The sequence below is a fragment of the Pan paniscus genome, chromosome X, assembly GCF_029289425.2.
Source record: "Pan paniscus chromosome X, NHGRI_mPanPan1-v2.0_pri, whole genome shotgun sequence".
In the NCBI taxonomy this organism is placed as follows: Eukaryota; Metazoa; Chordata; class Mammalia; order Primates; family Hominidae; genus Pan; species Pan paniscus.
The window spans coordinates 153,671,074-153,692,131 of record NC_073272.2 but is presented as its reverse complement, the minus strand read 5'-3'; the positions used below and the strand labels follow the sequence as shown (position 1 = coordinate 153,692,131).

The 21,058-nt window shown below is 61.1% G+C and overlaps 1 protein-coding gene and 1 long non-coding RNA gene across 6 annotated transcripts; one reads left to right on the top strand and one right to left on the bottom strand.

Annotated features, from left to right (window-relative positions):
- Positions 1-636: 636 nt before the first annotated feature.
- Positions 637-9,645, bottom strand: DUSP9 (dual specificity phosphatase 9). Of its 5 annotated transcripts, none has more exons than XM_003804845.4 (4): positions 9,364-9,645; positions 3,655-4,062; positions 2,294-2,749; positions 637-2,001 (listed from the first exon to the last, which is right to left on the bottom strand). In XM_003804845.4, exons 2-4 carry the CDS (start codon positions 4,025-4,027, stop codon positions 1,676-1,678), a joined length of 1,155 nt encoding a protein of 384 aa, XP_003804893.1. In that variant the 5' UTR covers positions 4,028-4,062; positions 9,364-9,645; the 3' UTR covers positions 637-1,675. The 5 variants fall into 5 exon arrangements, with proteins under 5 accessions (XP_003804893.1, XP_008962489.1, XP_034805819.1 ...); XM_008964241.4 differs by lacking the exon at positions 9,364-9,645 and adding an exon at positions 8,318-8,511; XM_034949928.3 differs by lacking the exon at positions 9,364-9,645 and adding an exon at positions 4,556-7,561.
- LOC117977625 (uncharacterized) lies at positions 8,631-19,959 on the top strand. The gene is made up of 3 exons (XR_004668792.3): positions 8,631-8,856; positions 17,364-17,585; positions 18,513-19,959. It is a non-coding gene; the product is annotated as an uncharacterized LOC117977625 (long non-coding RNA).
- The last annotated feature ends 1,099 nt before the right edge of the window (positions 19,960-21,058 follow it).

Here is a 21,058-nt window from a genome sequence, read left to right as displayed (position 1 = left end):
CTGTCCCTTTAGGTGGCCCGTTGGTCTCCATGTTCTCCATGGGGCTCTTCTAGTCCCCAGCCTGGGCCTTTGCAGCCCAAATTCCACAGCCAGAGAACCACAACACTCACATGTGCCAGTCTGCCCACACCCCTCCCTGTCACTCTCAGGATGCCACCCAGCCGGGGCAGCCCTCAGGAGGCTCCAGGCAGGGCTCGGGGCTGACTTGGCCGGTGTCTCAGGGATCAGTTGTGAGTGCTGGACCCTCACTTTTCTGCTCTGTCCATGGCAATGAACATCTACGGCACAACCGCAGTGCTGTGACCGTTGCATTTGTCGTTTCTTCCCCCACTAGAAAGTCTGCTCTGAGCAGGCGGAGCTCACTGCTGCAACCTAGTCCCCAGGACAGTGTGTGGCACAGACTAGGGGTTCAAATGGAGGTGAATGAATGGGCGACTCAGAGCGTGGGCCAGCGGGCAGTGTAAGCACAAGATGGGAAATGATAACATGGGGCAGGGAGTGGGGTGGCACTTGAGTCCCTGGCCAGCCTGGCACATGCCCCTTTCCACCATGGGCAGTCCAGAGAGACCAAGAGGGCGTCCTTCCCCCAAACCCTCCAAGGCGCTCAGGAGGTAGCTTCTCTCTCTACTCAGTATCTTAAATAAACTGTTTATTCAGAAGGAACAATTAAAGAAAGCAACTATGATATGGATTACAAAAACAAACAAGCATAGATCCTCTCCAGGCTCCAGGGTGAGACGGCCCCACGCCACAAAGACTGCCAGCCCTGGGCTGGGTGCATCAGTGGGCTAGCATGTGTGTGTGAGTGCCGACACGCGCGTACACACAAGCGCACACACGCACACCCGCCACCCACAGGGGTGTGGACAGAAATGAATGACTGTGTGTGTCTGCAGCTTGGCCCCTTCCCCACCCCCCAAAGTAGCAGCGGCTGTGTGGGCCCCGCAGCAGCAAAAGTGAGGCCTTCTTCTTCCCCTCCCCCTCCGCAGCTCTCGCTCTGAGACCCCATCTCCTCCGGCGGTAGTTTGGCCACCCTCACTCACAAAGAGCCCCAGTGATCCCGTCAAGACATCTGGGGGAAGAGGAAAAAAAAAAAAAAAACAGCCCACCAGATGTGTGGCCGGGAACCTGCCCAGTAGCTCCTAGGCCATGGATGTGGGCGGCCACTGCACCTCTGGGTCCCCATCCCCTGGGAGGCCCCAGCCCCGAGAGGCCCAAGCCCTTGGTGGAGAAACAGGGAGGTGACAACACCAGTGATGGCAAATGCCTCTCCCCCAAGCAGCCACTTGGGGACAGGGGCGGGACTGGGATCCAGTCCCTGTGGCAACGAGGTGGCACACACCCTTCCTGAAGGGGGAAGCGCAGGGAGGTGCAGGGCCTAGCCGAGCTGGCTGAGCACCCAGGGCCGGGGCCTGGGCCTGGACAACCACCTGGAGAGGGAACCCCCACCCCCATCCCGCAAAGAAAAAGTAACAGTCGCAGAAGAGGCAGGCTCCGAGCGTGGTCCCGCCATAGGCACGTTGATTAGGACGGCAGCCCGCGTGAGGTATTGCGCTCTCCCCCCAGCACCCTGCTCAGGCCGAGCCCTCCTGCCCTCCCTTCCCTTGCCACACGAGTGGGCAGGGACACCCGTGGGTGGGGGTGGGGCAGGGGCCGGCCTGCCGGCCACGGGGCCCTAGGTGGGGGCCAGCTCAAAGGCGCCATCACTGGTGGGGGTGGTGAAGAAGGAGGGCGGGTTGGAGGCCGCAGATGCCTGCCCCCCACTGCCCTGCTCCTGCGAGTGGCGCTCCTCCAGCCGCAAGCTGCGCTCAAAGTCCAGCAACTGCCCCATGAAGTTGAAGTTGGGGGAGATGTTAGACTTCTTCCTCTTGACCAGGTCATAGGCATCGTTGAGAGAGAGGTGGAGCTTCTGCATGAGGTAGGCCACAGTGACGGTGACAGAACGGCTGACCCCCGCCAAGCAGTGGACGAGCACCCCGCAGTTCTGGGACAAGGCCTCATCTAGATGGGGCAGGAAAGGGCCCGGGAGACCCGGAGGGCAGGCGTGTGTGAGGCCGAGGCCTTCCGAAGGGCCCTCAAAGACCCCGCCCTGCCCCCTGAGCCAGATGGCCACAGCCTGGAGGTTTCTCTAGTGGCCTCTGGGGGCCGCCCTAGCTCTGCCTGTCCCCTAGAACTGTCACCTAGGCTTTTGGCTCTGGGAATGGCAGCCGGGCTTGGGAGGAGTACTCACAAGGGGGAGGCCAGAGCAGGCCTTGGGGAGGACAGGAGGGAAGGGTGGGTGGGGTGGACTCACCAATGAACTCAATGGCCTCCGGAAAGAACTGCGACAGGTTCTGGCTCCAGTGGTCAGAGATGGGGATCTGCTTGTAGTGAAAGTCACCATTCTTCTCGAAGAAGTTTGGGAGGTTGGGGGTGACATTGAGGATGTAGCGGATGCCCAGTTTGGCCAGGCTCTCCAAATTGGCGGAATCCCGGGCACTGCCCAGATAGAGGTTGGGCAGGATCTGGACAGGGAAGGATGCCCGCAGCCCCACTGGTGGGGGTGTGGCACCCTCCGAATCCAGGCCACAGCTCATGGAGTCGCGGTCAGCCTCGGATTCCGCATCAGAGCAGTCGGAGCCCAGGCACAGGCTGCCCAACCCCACCACAGGCACTGGACTGGGCACCGGCGCCATGCTGGAGCCGGCACGGCCACCAAGGCTGGTCTCACACAGGTGAGGGCACTCGGCCTGGAATCTGCTGAAGCCTCCTGTTGGGGAGAGGGCATGGGGCCTGCTGACCTGGCCTCCTGGGCAGCCAAGTGCCTCTGTCTGGGGCTGGGGAGATGACCCTAGACAACTTGGAGGGTTTGCAAATGTTCCCAAAGGGAACACAAAACCCAGCAGCTTGGTGTGTCCTGGTACCCACGTGGGGCCCTAGCCACCCTCAGTCAGCTCGGGCTGCAAGAAGCTGGGCTCACGCTGAGCCACTGGAAAGGATCTTACACCCCTAGGGTCAAGCTGAGGCAGGTGTGAGGGCTCAACAGAGCCGAGATGTACTGCCAGCCTTAGGGAGGACTGCGGCCATCAGCTAAAGAAAAGGAGGAACTCAGATGTCAGCTCTCTGCCTGGGCATCTCCTGACTCTCAGGGATGAAGTGGGACCCCAAGATGTGGGGGAACTTGGGGGAGAATATGGCTCAAGAAGCCAGCATCTCTATTTACAGATACTATTTCCCCGGGCTGGAAACCTGACACTTTATATGCTGTTCGGGAGGCTAAGGCGGGAGGATCGCTTGAGCCCAGGAGGCTTCAGTGAGCCGTGATTGCACCAGTGCTGTCTGACCCCTGCCTCCCTTGCTCATTCCTGAGCAGGTTGGGGAGGTGGGGATACCCTTGCCGAGACCCTGGGGAGCCCGCACTTTGTCATTCGTTCTTGAGCATCCTGAGAACTAGCTCAGGTCAGGCTAATTCTCCCCATTTTCCAGGCTCAGAGATTGGGCTGCCAAGGGTGAAGAACTTGCCCACGGTCACACTCAGGCTTCCCTCCTCTCAAAGCAGCCTGGCAGGTCATCAGCGGAGGGGGGCCTCAACTCGCTTTAGAAAAAAAGAAGTGGGGCTGGCCTAAGGTCAAATGAATCCCGAACCCCCTGGAAGGAGGGCCCCGCGGCACCTACCCTGGAGGTAGTAGGCCAGGTAGCCTTCCTCTCGCAGCTTCTGCAGCAGGGTGCCCAGCACCGACTCGGCCTCCCACTCCTCGGCCTCGGCCTCGGCCTCCCCGCGCCGGCGCCGGCCCCCGCCCTGGTCGTACAGGAGCACGGGGGCAGGCGGGGGCGGCTGCAGCGGCGGCCCAGGCAGGAGCGCGCGCACCGACAGGCTGCCCCTCCGCAGGCGGCGCAGCAGGAGCGCCGGCAGGGCCACGCTCAGCGCCCCACCGATGCGCGCCGACTCGTACAGCTCGCGGCTGCGGCAGTCCAGGAGCAGGAGCCGCGGCCGCGGGGGCGACAGCTCCCGACGCAGCCACAGGCACGAGCGGCCCAGACCCTCCATGGGCGATCGGCTCCCTACACGCTGGACCACGGGCGCTGCGAAGAGAGAGAAGGCGCGGTGTGAGCTACCGGAGGGCCGAGGGGGCTCAGACTTGAAGCCGGCCCCGCGTCCTGAAGGCGGGAGCCCAGGGTCCACCACCATGAGGACTCCCAACAAGGCGCCCCAAGAAAACCCCCAGGCAGCAGCTCGGCCCGGGGAAGGGTCCTCGAGAAGAGGGCTGAGCGGCTAACCGCCCCTTCGAGGCTCATCTTGGGGTACCCTGAGGTCGCAGCCGCCTCCCTCCATACCCCCTTTCTGCTCCTGTCTCGGTCTTCTCGCGAACGCTCCCCAAGTTCGAGCTTCCGACTCTGGTTGGGGGTGTGCGTGCGAGGAGTGCCGTTCGAGGCCTAGATCTCCCCCAGGGCCAGGTGGGCCAGGGGAACAGAGGAGGCGACGAGGTGCTGGGCCTCAGCGAGTCCTCTCAGAGGTGATCTGGCCCCCGGTCCCCCATCTCCCCCTACCCCTAGGAGAGAACAAAAGGAAAGAGACCTGGAGCGAGATCCGGCGGTGGACGACCGCGCGTGGACGTTCTGGCCACGGCCACTGCCACGGCGGAACGCGAGGCGCCGTCCCGGGGCAGAGAGTCCCCAGGCCTGGCCGCCAGGAGAGGGCGGGGCGGCGGTGCAGGCTCGCACGTGGAAGCCGAGCCCCGCGCAGCCCGCGCACCGGCCGCTTCCTGGCAGCCGGACCCAGCTTCCACCTTGGAAACTGCCTTCGGACGTGGAGTTACAACTCCGAGGGGCGGGCCGGGGCGGGGCTCCGGGGGCGGGCCCGGCGGGCCGGTGAGCCAACGGGTGCTAGCCGAAGCAGTCGGGTGGGACCTGCGAGTCGGCTGAGCTGGGGCTTCCACCGAGGCGGGACGGGGTCGGGGCAGAGGCCAAGGGCAGGTCAGGGGCCCAGCAGGGGACCAGCTGCGGCTCCCCTGGCCGGCGCCAGCCTGGCCTCGGGAGGCAGGGGGAGGGGTGAGGGCCAGAGCCCAGCCCCTCTGCCGCAGAAGCTGCCTCCAACCCAACTCACAGGGTGATACTGGACCATCTTCTCCCCTGCCTGGATCTCAGTGGCCCCATCTCTGTAATGGGCTCAGAGCTAGCAGCTTGGGCAAACTTGGGATGCCACCGAAATCACGGAGGGGAGGAGGAGGCAGGACCAGAAACTTAGTGCAGCTTTGGCCCAGAGGTCTGCTGCAGGGCTAGGCAGGCAGGCGTAGCTCCTGGATACCTACCAATACCAGCCCGCTTCACTCGCACAGGACTGGCCAAAAGCACCCAGGAACCCTGAGCTCCCAGCCCTAAACTGGGGCACTCTGCTCTTATCACATTACTGATCCTAAGAGTCACCTGTGGCTCCCCACTCTGCCTCCTTCCCTTAACCCCCCTTCGGCTAATCAAAGGGGAAAGAACTAGTTTCTACCTAAATATCTCTCACATCCTCGCCTCTCTCCCCTGTCCCTTGCCCTAGCCGAGGGCTCAAATTCATCAGCTTTAGGCCAGGTCACTGTCACGTCTTGCACAACAGTCTCCCTGCCTCCGGGCCTGCAACGACCTGCCCTCCACCCTGCCCTGCCCAGCCCTGCCCAATGTCAGAATGCCATCCACTCAACCAAGGCTGGTGGCCTCCATCCTTTCCTCCATGGGCACAACAGGCGGGACAGATCCACAGGCAGCAAGAGCACTGGACAAGGTCTCAGGTGTGGTGAGCACTGAGGCAGGAGACCAGGGTCAGGGGGAGGTGTCCACAATGCTGATCTGGCTAAAAGTCCCTTCTCTGCTTAAAGCTCAACAAAAGCAAATAACAGTGTTGAAGGAAAATGTACACCAGATAAGATAAAGCTCATACCCAACTAAAAGGTTAAGACCCCTGTAGATAAATGGGCAAAGAACCTGAAAACACTGCATACTGCAGGAAGGAGGGAATGCGGTGGCCTAACAAATATTTGGGGGAAGGTTCAACTTCAGGCGTGGAAGGAAAGCCACTCCAATAAACAAGTAACAATGACCAACGAGGTAACACTTCCCACCTACTGCATTAGAAATGTTCTCATTTTTGAGAACACGCAGTGCTGGCAAGATTGCTGTGAAATCAGCGTGCTGTTCAACTGTTGCAGGGTTATATATTGGTACGACCCCTTTGGAAATTAATCTGGCAATATCAAGAGCTAGGAAAAAATCCCAACCCTTTGACCACTTTTGGGAATCTAAGGAACTAAAGTAAAAGAAAGCAAAGTTATGCACACGAGGATGGGCACCACAAAGCATTTTTCTAACAAGTGGAAAATGCAAAGCAAACTACGAGTCTAACGACTCCTCTCAGGAGCCATGGAGTTAGAGGAGAAAATGTCTCAGGTCATGGTTAGGTAAGAGGGCAGGTGACGGAAAGCTAGGTGGGTCACCTCTAAGGGGCTTCCAGTTTGCCTCTCTCCCTCCCTTTTGGGCAGTGGGCTGCTAGCCGGGGACTCCCAGGACCCTGGCACTGGGCTGCTTTCCGGCCACACCCCCCATGTCCCTGCGTCTAACATGAGTCCTAATTCCTGCATCCAAGGGCTTTGGGCAGCTGGACTGTGCCCTTCCTTCTCTCACCCAGTGGGCAAGGGCCCCAGCCCAGGCCTCCCTCCTATGCCCCCTGCCCAGATTCTGAGATTCTGCTCATTCTTCAGGCCCCCTCCTCCAGGCAGCCTTCCCAACTCGGAGCCAGTAGTCTCCCTCCTCTGTGCTCCCTAGTGTGGTCACTTTCCCCCTTTCTCAGTGTGTTCCTGGGGCAGGGACTTTGTCTTCTGTTTTCTGTCCACAGCCTAGCTCCACAGTGGTGGAGGTGGACACCGGCACCCAGCCTGGGGGCTGCCTCCAGGCCCACTGCAGCTGTGGGTGGGAGCTCAGAGTGGGCAGGGGTTGAAGGCACCACGGAGGTTCTGCCATGTGCCAGTCTTGTTGTGGATAGTGGGGGTGGCCCAGGGCTGTGACCAGCAGGGAGCTGGACAGCCACTTCCCCGGCCCGCCCTGCCGTGGGGGCTCAGTTCGGCTAGAGAGGGAGCTCCTGAGCTGCTCAGTGGCGCTCTCTGGAGAGGGTTCCCTGGAGGTGAGAGGAGCTGGGCTGGAATGAGGACGGGGAGAGGCAACCTCCGCAATGGGGAAGGGAGGGGAAGCCTAGGATCCAAGGGTCCACGTCTCCCGACGCTTGGCGAGGGGCTCCCCTGCACCTAACTGCGGAGCCCTGCTGCCAAGTCCTCCCACCGGGAGAAAGCATTTGGGAGGAGGCCATGAGGGGCTCAATTTCCAAAGTCAGAGCTCAGTGCTCGGGGCCCACAGCGCCCGCAGCGCCAGCAACAGGACAAATGGGAACCTGTTGCCACCTCCGCACTGCAGGGCTGAGCGCAGCCAACCCCCTAATCCCCCTCTAACCCGCGACCCTCGCCGGGCCGCCCCCACTCAGGCCCCCTGTAGCGCCGGCTCTGGGCGCCGCCCCGCCGGCAGCCGCTCCCGGGTGCGCTGTGCTGGGGGAGGCCGCGCCGCGCGCCCGGGCCTCGTCTGGCCCCCTCCGGCGGGCTGAGCCAGGCCGCGCGCTCGCTGCCCGCCGCAGGGTGGGCGCTGCGCCTGCCGCCCCCGCCCCCGCCCCCGCCCCCGCCCCCGCCGGGCGCCCCGGGCCTCCCCCGGGCCGGGCCGGGCCAGCGCCCCCTGGAGGCCGCGGGGACGCCGCCGCCTGCAGGCCTCGCGCGCGCCGCGTGCGCCCTCTGGTCCCGGGAGCCTCCCGAGAGCGGCGCCGCGCCGCCTTCCCCCACGAGAGGCACCGTTCCCGCCGGGCCGAGTGACAGGATTTCGGCTGTCGCGGCCGGGTCACATGGCCAAGAGCACAAGTCCCAGCGACAGCGTGCCTGCCAAATCCAGTGTCTTTTCCACCAAATCCACTTTCTGCTGGGGATGGCTTTCTGCTTTTCCTGGTCGGTCTCCTCGCGGGACTGGGAGTTCCTCCAAGGCAGGAACGGGTGTGTGCCCGGCCCCAGGCTGGCCCCAGCCCCCAGTGCAGGGCCTGGCACGCGCCCGGCGCTCGCGGAAGAAATGCTCGTTAACAAAGAAGGCATGAATGAATGAAACCAATTGTTGCCTGAGGGAGCTGCTCCTGCTTTTCCTTCTGCCGATCACACACTCCTCCCCCACCCCGACACGCACAAGCACACGTGCACACACAGCCCTCCCCGTAACACACACGCAGGCAGGCACCCAGACAGCGCACGCGGACGCCAGCCCCCATGGAACCCACCTACTACGTGCTTGCCGGGCAGCTGGCGCCCCTTTGGTCCCACCTGGGCCGCCTCCATTTCAGCGCCGGGCTCTCTCCGCCGCCTCCCCGCCCCTCCCCGGGGCCCCTTGCTTCCACATCTAAGTACCCTACCTTGGACCCCAAAGTGCCTTCTTTATTTCTTAGGGAAGAGGCCAAGCTAGTCGCTGGGGAGTCTCAAGGTCTGTTTAGGGAGGCACCTGGGGGGCCCAAGGCTGCTGAGCCTCTGCCGAAGGGGAGCCAGAGGTGCCTGGCAGGGATGCCACCAAATGCTGCAGCCTCTAGATCCCGCGTGCCAGGTGTTGGGGGGGAGGGAGGGAGGGACTCAGAGGTGTGCTGGGGGGTGTCGAAGGCTATTTGTGATGGGGGCGGGGCAGGGTGCTGGAGAGCGTGAATCCAGCAGGTGTGCGCGCGTGCTGGGGTGGATGAGAGTGCGCGTTGGAGATGCTGGAGGTGTGTGCCTGGGACGTGGGGAGCGTCAGCCGCTGGGATGTGGGTTTCTGACGGGACCTCGCTCCAGGGTGGGTGGACTGCAGTGTCTCTGGGCTGGCAACGTGGGTGGGGTGTCTGTAATGGGCAGATGGGGAGTTCGAGGTGGTGGGGGCATGGTAGGGGGAGCTATGTTGGTGCAGGTATGGCAGAGATGTGTTGGAAGCGTGCGTGTGCGCCTGGGTGTGTACTGGGGCGTGGCAGGGTCTCGGTGGGTTGGCATGAGTTGGGGACAGTGGTGAGTGGTGGGGCAGGGGCTGCTAGTGTGTGCACTACAGGCACCCGGGTCTGTGGTGCGTGGTTTGTATGCGCGCGAGTGTGCAGCCGGTGTAAGTGGCAGGAGACACGGGAGGTGCACGGGCGGTGTGCGGGGGTGTGCGGAGCAGCACCGAATGGGTGTCGTAGGGGCGCGTGCGCCGGCTTCGTGGGGTGTGCGTTGTCAGGACTTTGGGGGTGCAGGGTGGAGGAGCGCACGTCGGGGCGGGGGCAGCCAGGCCGGGTGGGGTGGGGGTCCCCGGGGCGCCGCTTGCTCCACTCACCTCCGCTCTGCTCGGTTCTCCGCGCCGGTTCCCTGCGTCGCGGCCGGGAAGTTTCCGAAGCTCGGGCGGCGGGAAGCGCCACTGCTGCAGCCTAACGCCACCGGAACCCCGGGTGGCGGCCTCTCCTGGAGCCGAGGGGCAGCCGCCGCCGCCGCTGCGGAGGGAAACTCCAAATCCCGCCTCCGCCGCCGCTGCCTCCTCCGCCTCTGCCGCCGCCTTCTCCCCTCCAGTCGCCGTCTTCTCCGCCCCCTGCCCAGGAGGGGCACTGTAGCTGGCGGCTCGCGGGGAGGGAGCGGGGAGGGGCCGCGGCCTGCCCGGCGTCTCCCTCCACCTCCCACGCCCGCCCCCCCCCCCGCCGCCTTCCTCCCACCTGCAAGCCTCTGTTCTCTAGGCCAGTCCTGCCCGACGCGCCCTGCGCTCCCCGGTCCCCAGTGGCGCTAATGAGTGGGGGCTCCGGCGCTTGGGGCGCGGGAGTGGGGTTGGGGGCCCTGAACTAGGCTGGGCCTGGGCTAGGCGGACGGTTACAGCGCAGAATCTGCACTGGCACCCTAGCGAAGGGGCCCATTGAGGACTGGGCGCAACTTGGTGCCCCAGAGCCACCTCCTGCTCCCACAGTGAAGAGGGTATAAAGTCTGGCTGACAGCGCTGCCAATTCCATCCCCCACCCCAGGTCCCCCTGCAGTGTCTCCTCTCATTCTCATGTGTCAGATTCTGGCTAATAGTAATAGCATTTGAGCCTCAGTGCCTGGAAGGGGTGGAGCCAGGACGTTTGGGTGGGGGAGGGGCTGGAAGCCAGTAGGGAGCGGCTGTTGTCACTAGGTCCCGTTAGCTTTCTCCTTTGTGCCAAAGGTCACACGCATTGCCATCAAGGACCTCATTTTATCCTTACAGCAGTTCTGGAAGTCTGAGGAGATTGTCCCCATGCTACAGCCAGGGAAACTGAGTCTGTGGCTCCCTGGTGGTGGCACAATAGTGTAGTGGCAGAGAAGGATGTGGCTTGGGCTGGCTGAGTTCAGAAGCCTAGAGCCTGAGCGAGTGTGAGTGCGGAAGATTGCGTGGGGAGGGGAGGCAGAGGACAGCCCGTGGAGATGTGCACCTGGCCTTTCTGGGGCTCCCAGACCAGCAGTGTATGAGCCCGGCCTCGTGCCTGCAGTGGGGGATTGCCTGAGACCCGGCAGGAGGCTGTGAGCATCAAGGGCCGTCTTCTCCGCCCAGGGAGCACAGGATAAGGTGCGGCCAGGCAGGGCTGGGATGCCAGCAGCTCCGCTGGCCGCTTGGCTGTGTCTGCCGCAGCGCTGAATTCCCCTGAGTCATTACCCCTGGAAGAGGCGAGGGCAGCAGCTTTGCCTCTGGAGCCCAGGTCCCTGTCCCATCTGGGTCTCCATTTCCTGGTATGTACGTTTGGGGAGAGAGGTGGGACCATGTGATCTCCAAGGACCCTCCTAGCTGTGCTGCAGTTTCAAGCCATGGTGCGTGAGCTGGGAGGGTCCTGCTGTCGCCAGCCAGGCCTGCCCACCCTGCTCTGGGCCCCGACTGCTCCTCTGCACCTTTTCAGCCTTGGCGGCAGCACAGCCCCTCCTGGGAGCAGGCCTCTGGCCCTGCAACTGTCTTCCTGCTCTGGACGCTGGGCCTCATGGGACTGCACTGGGGCTCTCCCCTACAGCCTTGGGGAGTCAGGCTGCCCAGGACTTGAGCTTGCACCTACCCGAGCCATGCCACGCAGGCGAGCGCATGCAGCTGCCACTGGTGCCCGTACTGCTAGACGTGCTGAAGTTACCGAACCTTTCCTAAGAAATCAATATTCCACAGAAGCTGTGCCCTACAAACAGGGGGCTGCCTTTCACACTCCCCCTCCACTGAGGGCACCTCCTGTTTGGGAAGGATGTACGACAGCTGTGCCCATGGCCTGGGTGCCCAGCTGACCCCCGGCAAAGGCTTGGCGGGTGAGCTGACTCAGAGGAGCTTCTAGCAAGGTTTGTTAACATCCCCCCCTCCGCCACCATCCTGTGCTTTAGTGACTCAGGGCTGAGAGGCTGGCGGAGAAACATTTGGATTGAAGAATGCCACCCTCGCCCCTGCACAGCTCCCACTCCCAGCCCTCCTGGTGTCTCTGCTCTCCGGGCAACAAGACCCATCCGTTGCCGGAAGAGGAGCATGCAAAGGCCAGGCCTGCCCGGAGATGCCCGGGGAGCTCGTGAGGCACAGGCCTGCTCAGCCTCAGGAAATAGCGGTTCCCTCTTCATCCCCAGGGCTGCGGAAGAAAATGCAGAACACTCCCAAGGGGGACTTGAGTGAGTGCAAGTTTGCTTGGCAGAACCGAGGGCACAGCTGGGTCTCTGACTCCGAAGCAGCTGGGTCCATCTGCTGCTGACGGGAGTCTCAGGGTGAGGTGACGGGGCCGCCCCAGCCCTCGCCCTCCATTCCACCCGGAACCCCAAGGCCACTGCCGTCCTTCCTGTCCCTTCCTTGGGGATGGCCATTGGGAAGTGGCCATCTTGTTTCCTGTCAGACCCCACGCCCTCCCGAATCCCAAAGGTGCTCCCCAGAGACCTTGAAATCAGACACAGGAACCGCCAGCCCCGGGCAAGGTGGAGGGGCAAGGGAGCTGCACTTTGCTGGGGGTAGAGAGGTCTTTAGCCTAGCAGTGCCTCTGGCGGCGGGCCCAACTCACACCCTCTGACATGGAGGGCTTTGGCTGAAGGCATCCATATCTGTTAAGGGACAGTTTGTTCAGGGCCCGATTCCAGGCCACTCTCCAGGCAAATGAGGTTTTGGGGAGAGACCATGGGAAAGGTGATGGCCGTCAAAGCCTCACAGCTGGCACAGGGGCAGGCACGTTCCTGCCATAAGCCAAGCGCCCTCCTCAGGGCCCCGCCCAGGGTCCCCAGGCTGCCCTGCTGTTGGCTTGTCTCAGCACACCACGGCGCCTGCTGCTGCTGCCTCCGAGTGCTGGGTCCTCCCTGCCTGTGTCCCTGCATGGAACCTGGATCACATCTGCGGGCTCCGGAGCCAGGGTGCACACACATCCGAGACTTCATTTCTGGGTAACCATTGGGTCCCACAGAGATGGCTTCTGCAGCTGAAGCCTTCTGTTCACATGACAATCCCCCCACCCCCCCGCGCCAACCCTCCAACTCCTCCCTCTGCACCCTCCCATATCTGAAGCGCTTCAGCCGGCATCTTCTAGATGTACCCCGCTACCAGTTACCATGTCTTCAGAAGCACCCTACCTGTCTGCAGCCGCTCCCAAAGGAGCCGTGCCCAGACATTTGAAACAAAATGGCTCTGAAATGTCACTTGCAGACGAGGTCAAAGGCAGGCCAGCCGGGCAGCTGAGTGCCCAGGGGTGTGAGCACCAGGGAGGGACAGGAGGTAGGTGAGAGGGAAGGGAGGGGGGTAGAGCACAGAGCGCCAGCCTGTGCAGCGATTGATTTCTGCGGGCCGGGACCTGGTGATCCATTACCACCCCCATTTGGGGAGGGCTCAGGTTCAGGTTCAATACAATTCCCCTCTGGCCAGCTGCACTGGCTCCCTCTCCTTGTCTTGTCCTCCCGAGCAGCAGTGCATGTGCGTCTGGATATACATTACAGATGATATAATCCTTTTACCGGGACAGCCAGCCACCCACACCCCTGGGCTAGACAGGGGAAGGGAAGTGAGGGGAGACAAGGAGCCTCTGTCCAGACCCCGTGCAGGGGAAGAGGAGGAGAGAGGGCAGCAGGTGACTTTCCCGCGTGGCCCAGGGACGTCCAGGGCTAAGGGAACCAGGAGAGAGGGGAGCCACCAAGGGTGAAACGATGGGTCTGGGGAGATTGGGGGTGCCAAGGATGTTCCCAGTCCACCCGGCTCCCCTGCTGCAGATCCCCCAACCTTTGCCCCGCCTGGCCCAGGAGGAAAGGCCCACCTGCCTTTCTGGCCACATTTCAGCATCCCCCACCCTGCCCCCCTTCCAGGAACATGCTTCTCCAGTCAGGGTGTCTCACCACAGGTAACAAGATAAGACACGAGACAGGCAGCCATGGCCAGGCCCAGGCAGGGGCTTGTGGCGAGCGCTTGCCCTGGCTCAGATGTCTGTGGGGGTGGAGAGTGGCTCCTGGAGGCTGTGGGTTTTTCTCAGCTCACTCCTCGGGGGCCTCTGCCCCTGCGCGCTCGGTCACAGCACCTGTTGGCTTGTCTGGCTGCCTCCCTCCACCACTCCCCATCTCCTCCCAGCACCGAAAGGCCCAGCCTGGTGGGCCCCATTGGCTTCCTGCACCCAGACCCATCCCCACCCTCAGGCTGCTGAGCCCCTTGCTGCTCTGGCATCTGGGAGCACCCAGCACCTCTCCTGCCCACCGCTGCCACTTGCCCAAGGCCCTGCAGCGATCAGGGGCACAGCTGGAGACAGAATCACAGCTGTGGGTGCCACGAGTCACCTTCCAGACAAAGAGTCCCAGCTGATGGAGACTTGTGGCCTCCAGGACAGGGGCGCCGCGTGGGCCACCCTTGGAAGCACAGCTGTCCTGAAGCTTCCACCTTGTGTGCAGGCCCCTTGGGTAATGGTGACAGCAGCTCCAGGGACAGATGAGGGTCTCCTCCCTCCCACCACTGATGCCGTGACCGTGAGGACAAGCCATGCTGTTTGCTGCACTTCTTGTTTGCTTCTGGATGAGGATGCTGAAGTATGGAATGCGGGGGCGGTGACCGGGCTATGTGCTCAGGTCCACAGACTAGCAGCCAGGGCCCCATGGCCAGGGCGCCCCTCCGCAGGGAACTGCCTCTGCCCTTGAGTGGCTCTTTCTTATAGGCTGGGGGACAGGCAGGAGGGGAGCTGCTGGCTCAGGCCTCAGTCACCTGGCAAGCCACCCACCCGGCCAGAGCAAGGAAGGAGGCAGCTCCCTCCTGGTTGCAGAAGGGTGCTGGAGAGCCATGGGTGCGACCGGAATTGCAGAGAAGAGCTGGCCTGTCCTTGAATGTGGGCCGCCCCCACCAGGGCGGAGTTCAAGGCTGTGGTCCAGAGCATGTGCACCCCAGCCCAGGTGTGAGCCTTCTCCTCTGTCACCTTCTCTTAGCCCTGCTGCCCCCCATCCCCAGGTTCTCGCTGCCCCCTCTTCATTCTCCTGCCTGAGAGCCTCGCCACAGGAAGGCTCGGGGTATTTCTGCCAGCTCTCTGGGGAGTTCTCCCATCTAAATTTAGAGAGCAGCTATTACCCCTCAGTACCTGCTTCCCACATCGGTGGCTGATTTGGGTCCCGAGAGCCCCAGAGAGGAGAGCAGTGCAGATGCGGTGCCACATGACCTGCCTACACCTCGGGGCCGGCTCCTGGGCAGAGAGAAGGTGGAGAGGAGGGGGAAGGTGAGAAAGGTGGCAGCCATGTCCCAGGGATCAACCGCATCCACGCGGAGAGGGCCAGTGGGCCTCTGCCTGAGAGATGCCATGGATGGGAAGGGGACATCCAAGGCTCCTTGTGTGGGGTCAGGCATGCAGCCTGGCCTTCCCGGTGGGAGGCTGTGGCAGGTCACTGAGCCCCTTCCAGGGCTTCTTACTGCCCTGCCTGCAACGACAGGGTAACCATCTCCACAGCCATCTCCCTTCCACCACTGCACACTGCATGCCCACTGCCATGTCAGTGTTATACAGAGAAAAGGAGGGTGCACACAGGCGGCTCTGGGAGTTAGTCATTAGTCCTGGCCACTGCTGTCACCACCTGGAGCAGGGCCTGAGACTCGTTCTTCACTGCCTTTTGAGCTCCAAGAAGGACGGCTGTGGCTGACATGGGCTGGGACCATGAGGGTGACCCAGGGTCCAGTCTGTCAGCCTGTAAGGCTCAGCTCTCAGGACGCATGGTTGGAGAGCTGGCCAGAGCCATGAGGACCATGGCTGCCTGTTCTTCTCAGCCCTAAAGGGGAAAGCAGGGGAGGCTGAGGATGGGATCCCCAGGACCATGAGCCTAGGTGGACTTTCCAGTCGGCAGGGCAGCCAGCTTGAGACTGGCTTCCTGGAGGGATGAGCGTCCCGTCTCTAGAGGATCCAAGCAGAAGCCGCAGGGCTGCTCCCTTTCTTGTGCTACCCGCTGCAGTGGTGAGCCCAGCCAGAGGGAGGTGTCACAGATGGCTGGTGCTGAGGCTGGCTCCTTGGCATCTGAGGATTGGCCTGCTCCCAGCCCTGCTCCCTGGCTGGCTGTGGTCAGAATTGCCCTATGGTGGATGGTGGGTGGTTCTTTGGAGCTCAGCACAGGCAAGGCAGGGAGATCTGCCTGGAAGCTCTTGGGCCGGGTCTCCTGGCAGGCGGCGTCTCTGGTGCATGCTCACTTCCCTCTTCTCGGCCCAGCTCAGCCAGAACCTCAAGGGCCCCAAGGGAGCCACAGTGAAGGCCCTTGCTTGGCCTCTGAAGGGTCTTTTGTGTCCTCATAGTTTGGGTCGGTGCTACCTGTCGCTTGTCACTTCTCATGTTGCCCGAAGACCTGTAGGACCAGGAGCTGGTGATCCTCAGCACACTGCCATCCTGTTTCTCTGAGCATGTCGCTTATTGATTGTTGTTTTGGGGGAGGGATGAGTGTCGGGACCTCGTAGCCCACCGCCTGGCTGACGTCACTCCAGTGCTCATACACTGGCCTGTGACACCAGGTCTCTGCCCCAGGCTCCTGGGCCCAGCTGCCCCCAGGTGGGTTCCCTTGGGTGACCTCCAGGCTTCTCAAACTCACGTGTCCCAGACACAAGCCCAGGGCTGTTATCTCAGTGACAGCCACATCGGGTCTGCCTGGGTAGGCTCTGTAGGCCGCAAGGGAGAGAAGTGTCCAGAGGCTGTCTTCAGGAAAAGGGGACTTGTAGTGCCCAGAACGTCCTCTCCTCAGCCAAGCCCACCTATCCCCTAGGGCTCCTCCCATCCCCGTGTCCTCCATCCTCTGGCCCTCATCCCCTGGCCACCAGCCTTGAGCCTGCCCATCCTGACCTCCCTAAAAGGCCTGAGCATCTCAAAATTGTTCCATGCCACCCCACAGCTTCCAAGTTGAGAGCCCCCTTTGGCCTGGTTTCTCCTGAGCTGCTGCCGGTGGGTGCTGTGTGTTCTCCCACCCGCCTCCCCAGAGCCCAGGCCAGCTGGCATCGCCTTCCTTGAGAAGTGGCGGCTTCCAGACGGGACTCATCTGCCTCCTGCCAAACTCCAAGGCCTGCAAGGCTCTTCCTCCACCTGCCCCTGCTTGCTTGGGTCCCCTCCTAAGGCCTCCCTCCTCATGCCCACCCCCTTCTGGTTTTCTTTCCCTCACTCTGGCCACTTGTCCCAAGTCTCTTTCTTATGTCCCTCTTCTGGGGGACGACTGTGACATCAGTGTCTCCTGGGTTCCATGCCTGTAGCTCCATTGCTGCCTGGATGTCCCAAAGTTCTTCCCTCCACACCCCAAACTCGGGGGTGCCCTTGATTCCTCTCTCTCCATAATCACCCCTCACACTGCTGGATTTTCTCTTGACCCAGGCCCTGTCCCCTCTCGCTTGGACGACGGCCCCAGCCTCGCACCCATCCTCCACATCAAGGCCAGAGGAAGTGTCCTTGCCCAGATGCCTGGCCACTTCTCCTCTCAGCCCCCTTCAGTGGCCCCTCGTGGCCTCAAGGACAAAGTCCAGCTCCACGGCCCTGAGCCATCTGGCTCCTGCTCGCTTCCCCGGCGTCCTCTCCTCGACTTCCTCCAGGCCCACATTCCAGCCCCAACTCGCGCCTTGCAGTTGCCAGAGCGAAGCAGGATATCGCGTGTTCCCTTGCCTTATTCTAAAGAAGGTCACATGCTGAGGCTCCAGGTGGACAGATATTTTGGGGGGGGGGCACTGTTTAGCGTACTGCAGTCCTCTCTCTGTTCCCTCACTTCATGTCCATCACATGTACAAAGTACATTCACCCACATCTTTGCCTATGTGCCTGCACCCTCCTGCTGTACACGCTGCCCCACATCTGCCTGGCAGGGCACTCGTCTTTCCAGCCTCCCCTCAATGCTGGTGCTGGCACGAAAGTCCTTTCTTTCCTTTGCTAGGACCACCCAACACAGAATGCCTGTGTCCTGCTTGCCCCGGACCACTGCTGTCCTTGGCTGAGGAGCAGACGGGACGTTTGGAGGAGCGGCATCTGTCTCCAGGGCTTTGCACCCAGCCTGGCTCTGGGATGGGGCCGTAGCAATGTGTGTAGACCCCAGGAGGGAAGGAATTAAAGAGCCTGAGATCCCTGCTCTGGTGGCCCTGTGCGGCTGTGTCTGTAGGTAGGATGGGGCAGTGGGTGGGGAGTGGGTCAGGGCTCCTGGGCCACTGCCTGGCCCCCTGCGCTCCCTCCACCCTTCACTGAAGGAGGAAGCCGGGCTGTAGCACAATTGTGGGAGGGGGTGCCTGACATGGAGATGGGCAGCGTTGGGGTGTCCCCCAAAGGAGGAGGGGAGGGGGTGAGCATGCAGAGCAGAAATCAACCCCTTGAGGTCCTGTCCCCAGCCCAGCACTGCTCTCCCAATGCTTTCTCGGTGGAGAGAGTGGGCATCTGTCCATGAGCACAGGGTTGTGCGAGGGGGATGCTGCTGATGACAGATGATGATGAGAGGCTTGGGGCCTGGAGGAGCAGCTGGACACGGCCTCTGATGGGCTGTGGGGCGCACTGAGAGAGAGATGCGGAACCCCACATTCGTGTCATGTCCTGGCCTGAGAGGGGCCCTCTAGCCTTTGCAAGATGCCCCACTCCCTCCAGGCACCCCTTGGCCTGCAGTGGGCATGGTCCTTACCCCCCTCAGCAGGTTGCTTCTTGGCTTGGTGTCCTGGCACCGTGTTCCCCGCCTGCAGTGTCCTCCCCTCCTCCCTGTTGGCCCCACAGTGCTGGGCATGCACCTCAGGTGCCCTGCTTCCCTCCCCCGTGGCATCGGCCAGCTGGTGAGGGCATGGGCACTGCAGATGCCTCTGTGCTCCAGGGTGCCTGGCATCGGGCCTGGGCACAGATTTCTGGTGGGTTGTTTATTTATTTATTTATTTTTTGAGACAGGGTCTCACTCTGTCACCCAGGCTGGAGGGCAGTGGATCAATCACAGTTCACTGCAGCCTCAACCCCCTGGGCTCAAGCGATCCTCCACCTCAGCCCTCCAAGTAGTTGGGACAACAGGCACGCACCACCCACTTGGCTAATCAATTTTTTTTTTTTTTTGAGACAGGGTCTCCCTATGTTGTCCAGACTGGTCTGGAACTCCTGGGCTCAAGTGATCCTCCTGCCTGGGCCTCCCAAAGCTCTGGGATTGCAGGCACGAGCCACTGCACTGGGTACCGAGTTCTGAGTGGAGCATGGCGAACTGGGGCGGCTTTCTGCCTGGCTACGCTATTGGGGCCCAGAGAGGCCCATGCCCGCAGGTGGCACTCGAGGCACACCCCGCAGTCCTTTCCCTGCCCAGGTCCTCCCCCTACCCAGGTCCTCCCCCTACCCTCATCTTGGTGTGTACCATGCGGCCTCGTTCTTTCTGTGGCCTTGTCCTGTCTTGAAAAGACTGGGAATTCCTGGGTGAGGCCCATGGGCCTGCTGTGGAATCCCTTTCTCCCATGCACTGGCGTGCCCCAGAGCCCGAGGGCACCGAGCCTTTTCTCCCCCTGCCTCTCACCTGCCCACCTGTCCCCACTTCTGCTCCAGGGAGCCCGCTGGGTCCCTGTTGCTGCTGTCAGTCCCTTGTTTCTGCCATTCCCTTTCTCTAAATGCACCCTGACCTCTGTCGGAGGCCCCTCCGGCCTTCCCAGTCCAGCCCCGGCCTAGCCCTGCTCCCTTCTCCTGGCACCTGGGCACCCTTCATGGTTTCATGATGCTCCAGGTGGCTGTGCGCCGTCTCAGAGAGCACAGAGTGTGGCTGCCAGGGCCAGGCTGGCCACAGGCCTCCCAGTCTCCCTCAGCTGGCCTGGCCTGAGGCGGGCTGGCCACCCCCCAGGGGCTGGCTAGGCGTGTGCTAGAGGAATAAGGGGGGACAGGGGCAGGAGGAGGGCCAGCTGCCATGTCATCACAATGGTGGTCCCTGGGACACCTCTCCCTGGAATTCTGTGACCAGTCAGCTGCAGGCCTTGGTTACTGAGGAAACCGAAGCCTCGTGTGAGCGCTCGTCATCTGGGAGGAGGGATTCAGGCAGAGTGCGCCTCCGTGAGGGACCAGGTGCTCGGGTGACTGCCCGAATCCTCCTGGGCAGTCTCAGAGATGTGTGCCGAGAGCCTGGCTGCTCCCAGGGCTGCAGAGGCCCTGGGTGAGACGGGGCTGGAAGCAGTGAGGAAGCTGGCCCTGTCCGGAGCCAGAGCAGCCACACTATGTCCACACATAGCTGTGCATATACCTTCACAAGGACGGGGACAGCAGAACGCCTCTCAGCCACGTAGGCCGACTGGCAAGGAGGCAGCCAAGGTTGAGCTATATATATATGTATATATATATCAAAGGATACAATAGAGACAAGGCTAACACTTTCTAGTACAGCCTTAGTATAGAGCTTGCTGTGGAGGCAGAGATCCACAAGCCAGAGAACACCAAAGATCAGCCACAACCCGACAGAAGCCAGGGGAGAGGCCTGGGACGGACCTTTCCCTCCAGTCTTCAGAGGGACCACAGCCCTGCCGACACCCTGATCTTGAACTTCTGGCCTCCAGAGCTGGGAGAGAATAAATGTGTGCTGTTTTCACACATCCCGTGTGCAGCATTTTTTGACAGCAGCTCTAGCAAATGAATGCAGTGCTTCGGGAGTTTCGGGAAGCTTTCTTAAGTGCTCTATCGTTTAACTCAAAAAGATCCCTGTGAAGTTGAGGGTCTTAGCATTTCACAGATGAGGAAATGAAGACTCTGAACATCTGAATGACTTGTTCAGACTAATTCAGCCAGCTGGAGGTAGACCCAGAGTTCAATTAAACTCTTCGATGTGAAGTCTGGATCCAGGAAAGTAAATGTAAGTGCTCTAACATCTTCCAGCTTCCCGATATATTCAGGGTTTAATGTTTTTTGAAAGCTTTGAGCTCTGCAGATATTGTTCAAGTCAACCCTCTCCCATGCACCAACCTGCCTCTGAGAAACTGATTCCTTTTTAGGGAGAGAAAAAATTGCCTTTCTTTTTGTGCTATAAACGTCCCCCAGGGCACTGCTTTAGCTGCATCCCACAAATTTTCCTGTTTTGTAGTTTTGTTTTTGACTATTTTGGTGTATTTAAAAAGTTTTTCCTTTAGACTTCCTCTTGGACCCATGGGTTATTTAGAAGCATGTTGTTTACTTTCCTGGTGTTTGGAGATTTTGCTGTGATTCATTTGGAATTTGATTCTATTGTGGTCAGTGAACACACTGTATGATTTTAGCTCTGTTAAATTCGTTGAGGTTTGCCTGGGATATCGTCTATATTGGGATGTGCCCCATGGGTATTCTGCTGTTGTTGGGCAGAGTGTTCTGTAAATGTCTATCAGATCCTGTTTATAGATGGTAATGTTGAGTTCTTTTATAATTTGCTGATTTTCTGTCTAGTTGTTTTGTCAATTTTTGAGAGAAGTGTGTTAAAATCTCCAACCATAATTGTGGATTTGTCTATTTCCCCTTCCAGTTTTATTAGAGTTGTTTGTTGTTGAGACAGGATCTGGTTCTGTTGCCCAGGCTGGAGTGCAGTAGGATAATCACAGCTCACTGCAGTCTCAACCTCCCAGGCTCCGGTGATCCTCCCACTTCAGCCTCCCAAGTAGCTGGGACCACAGGCACACA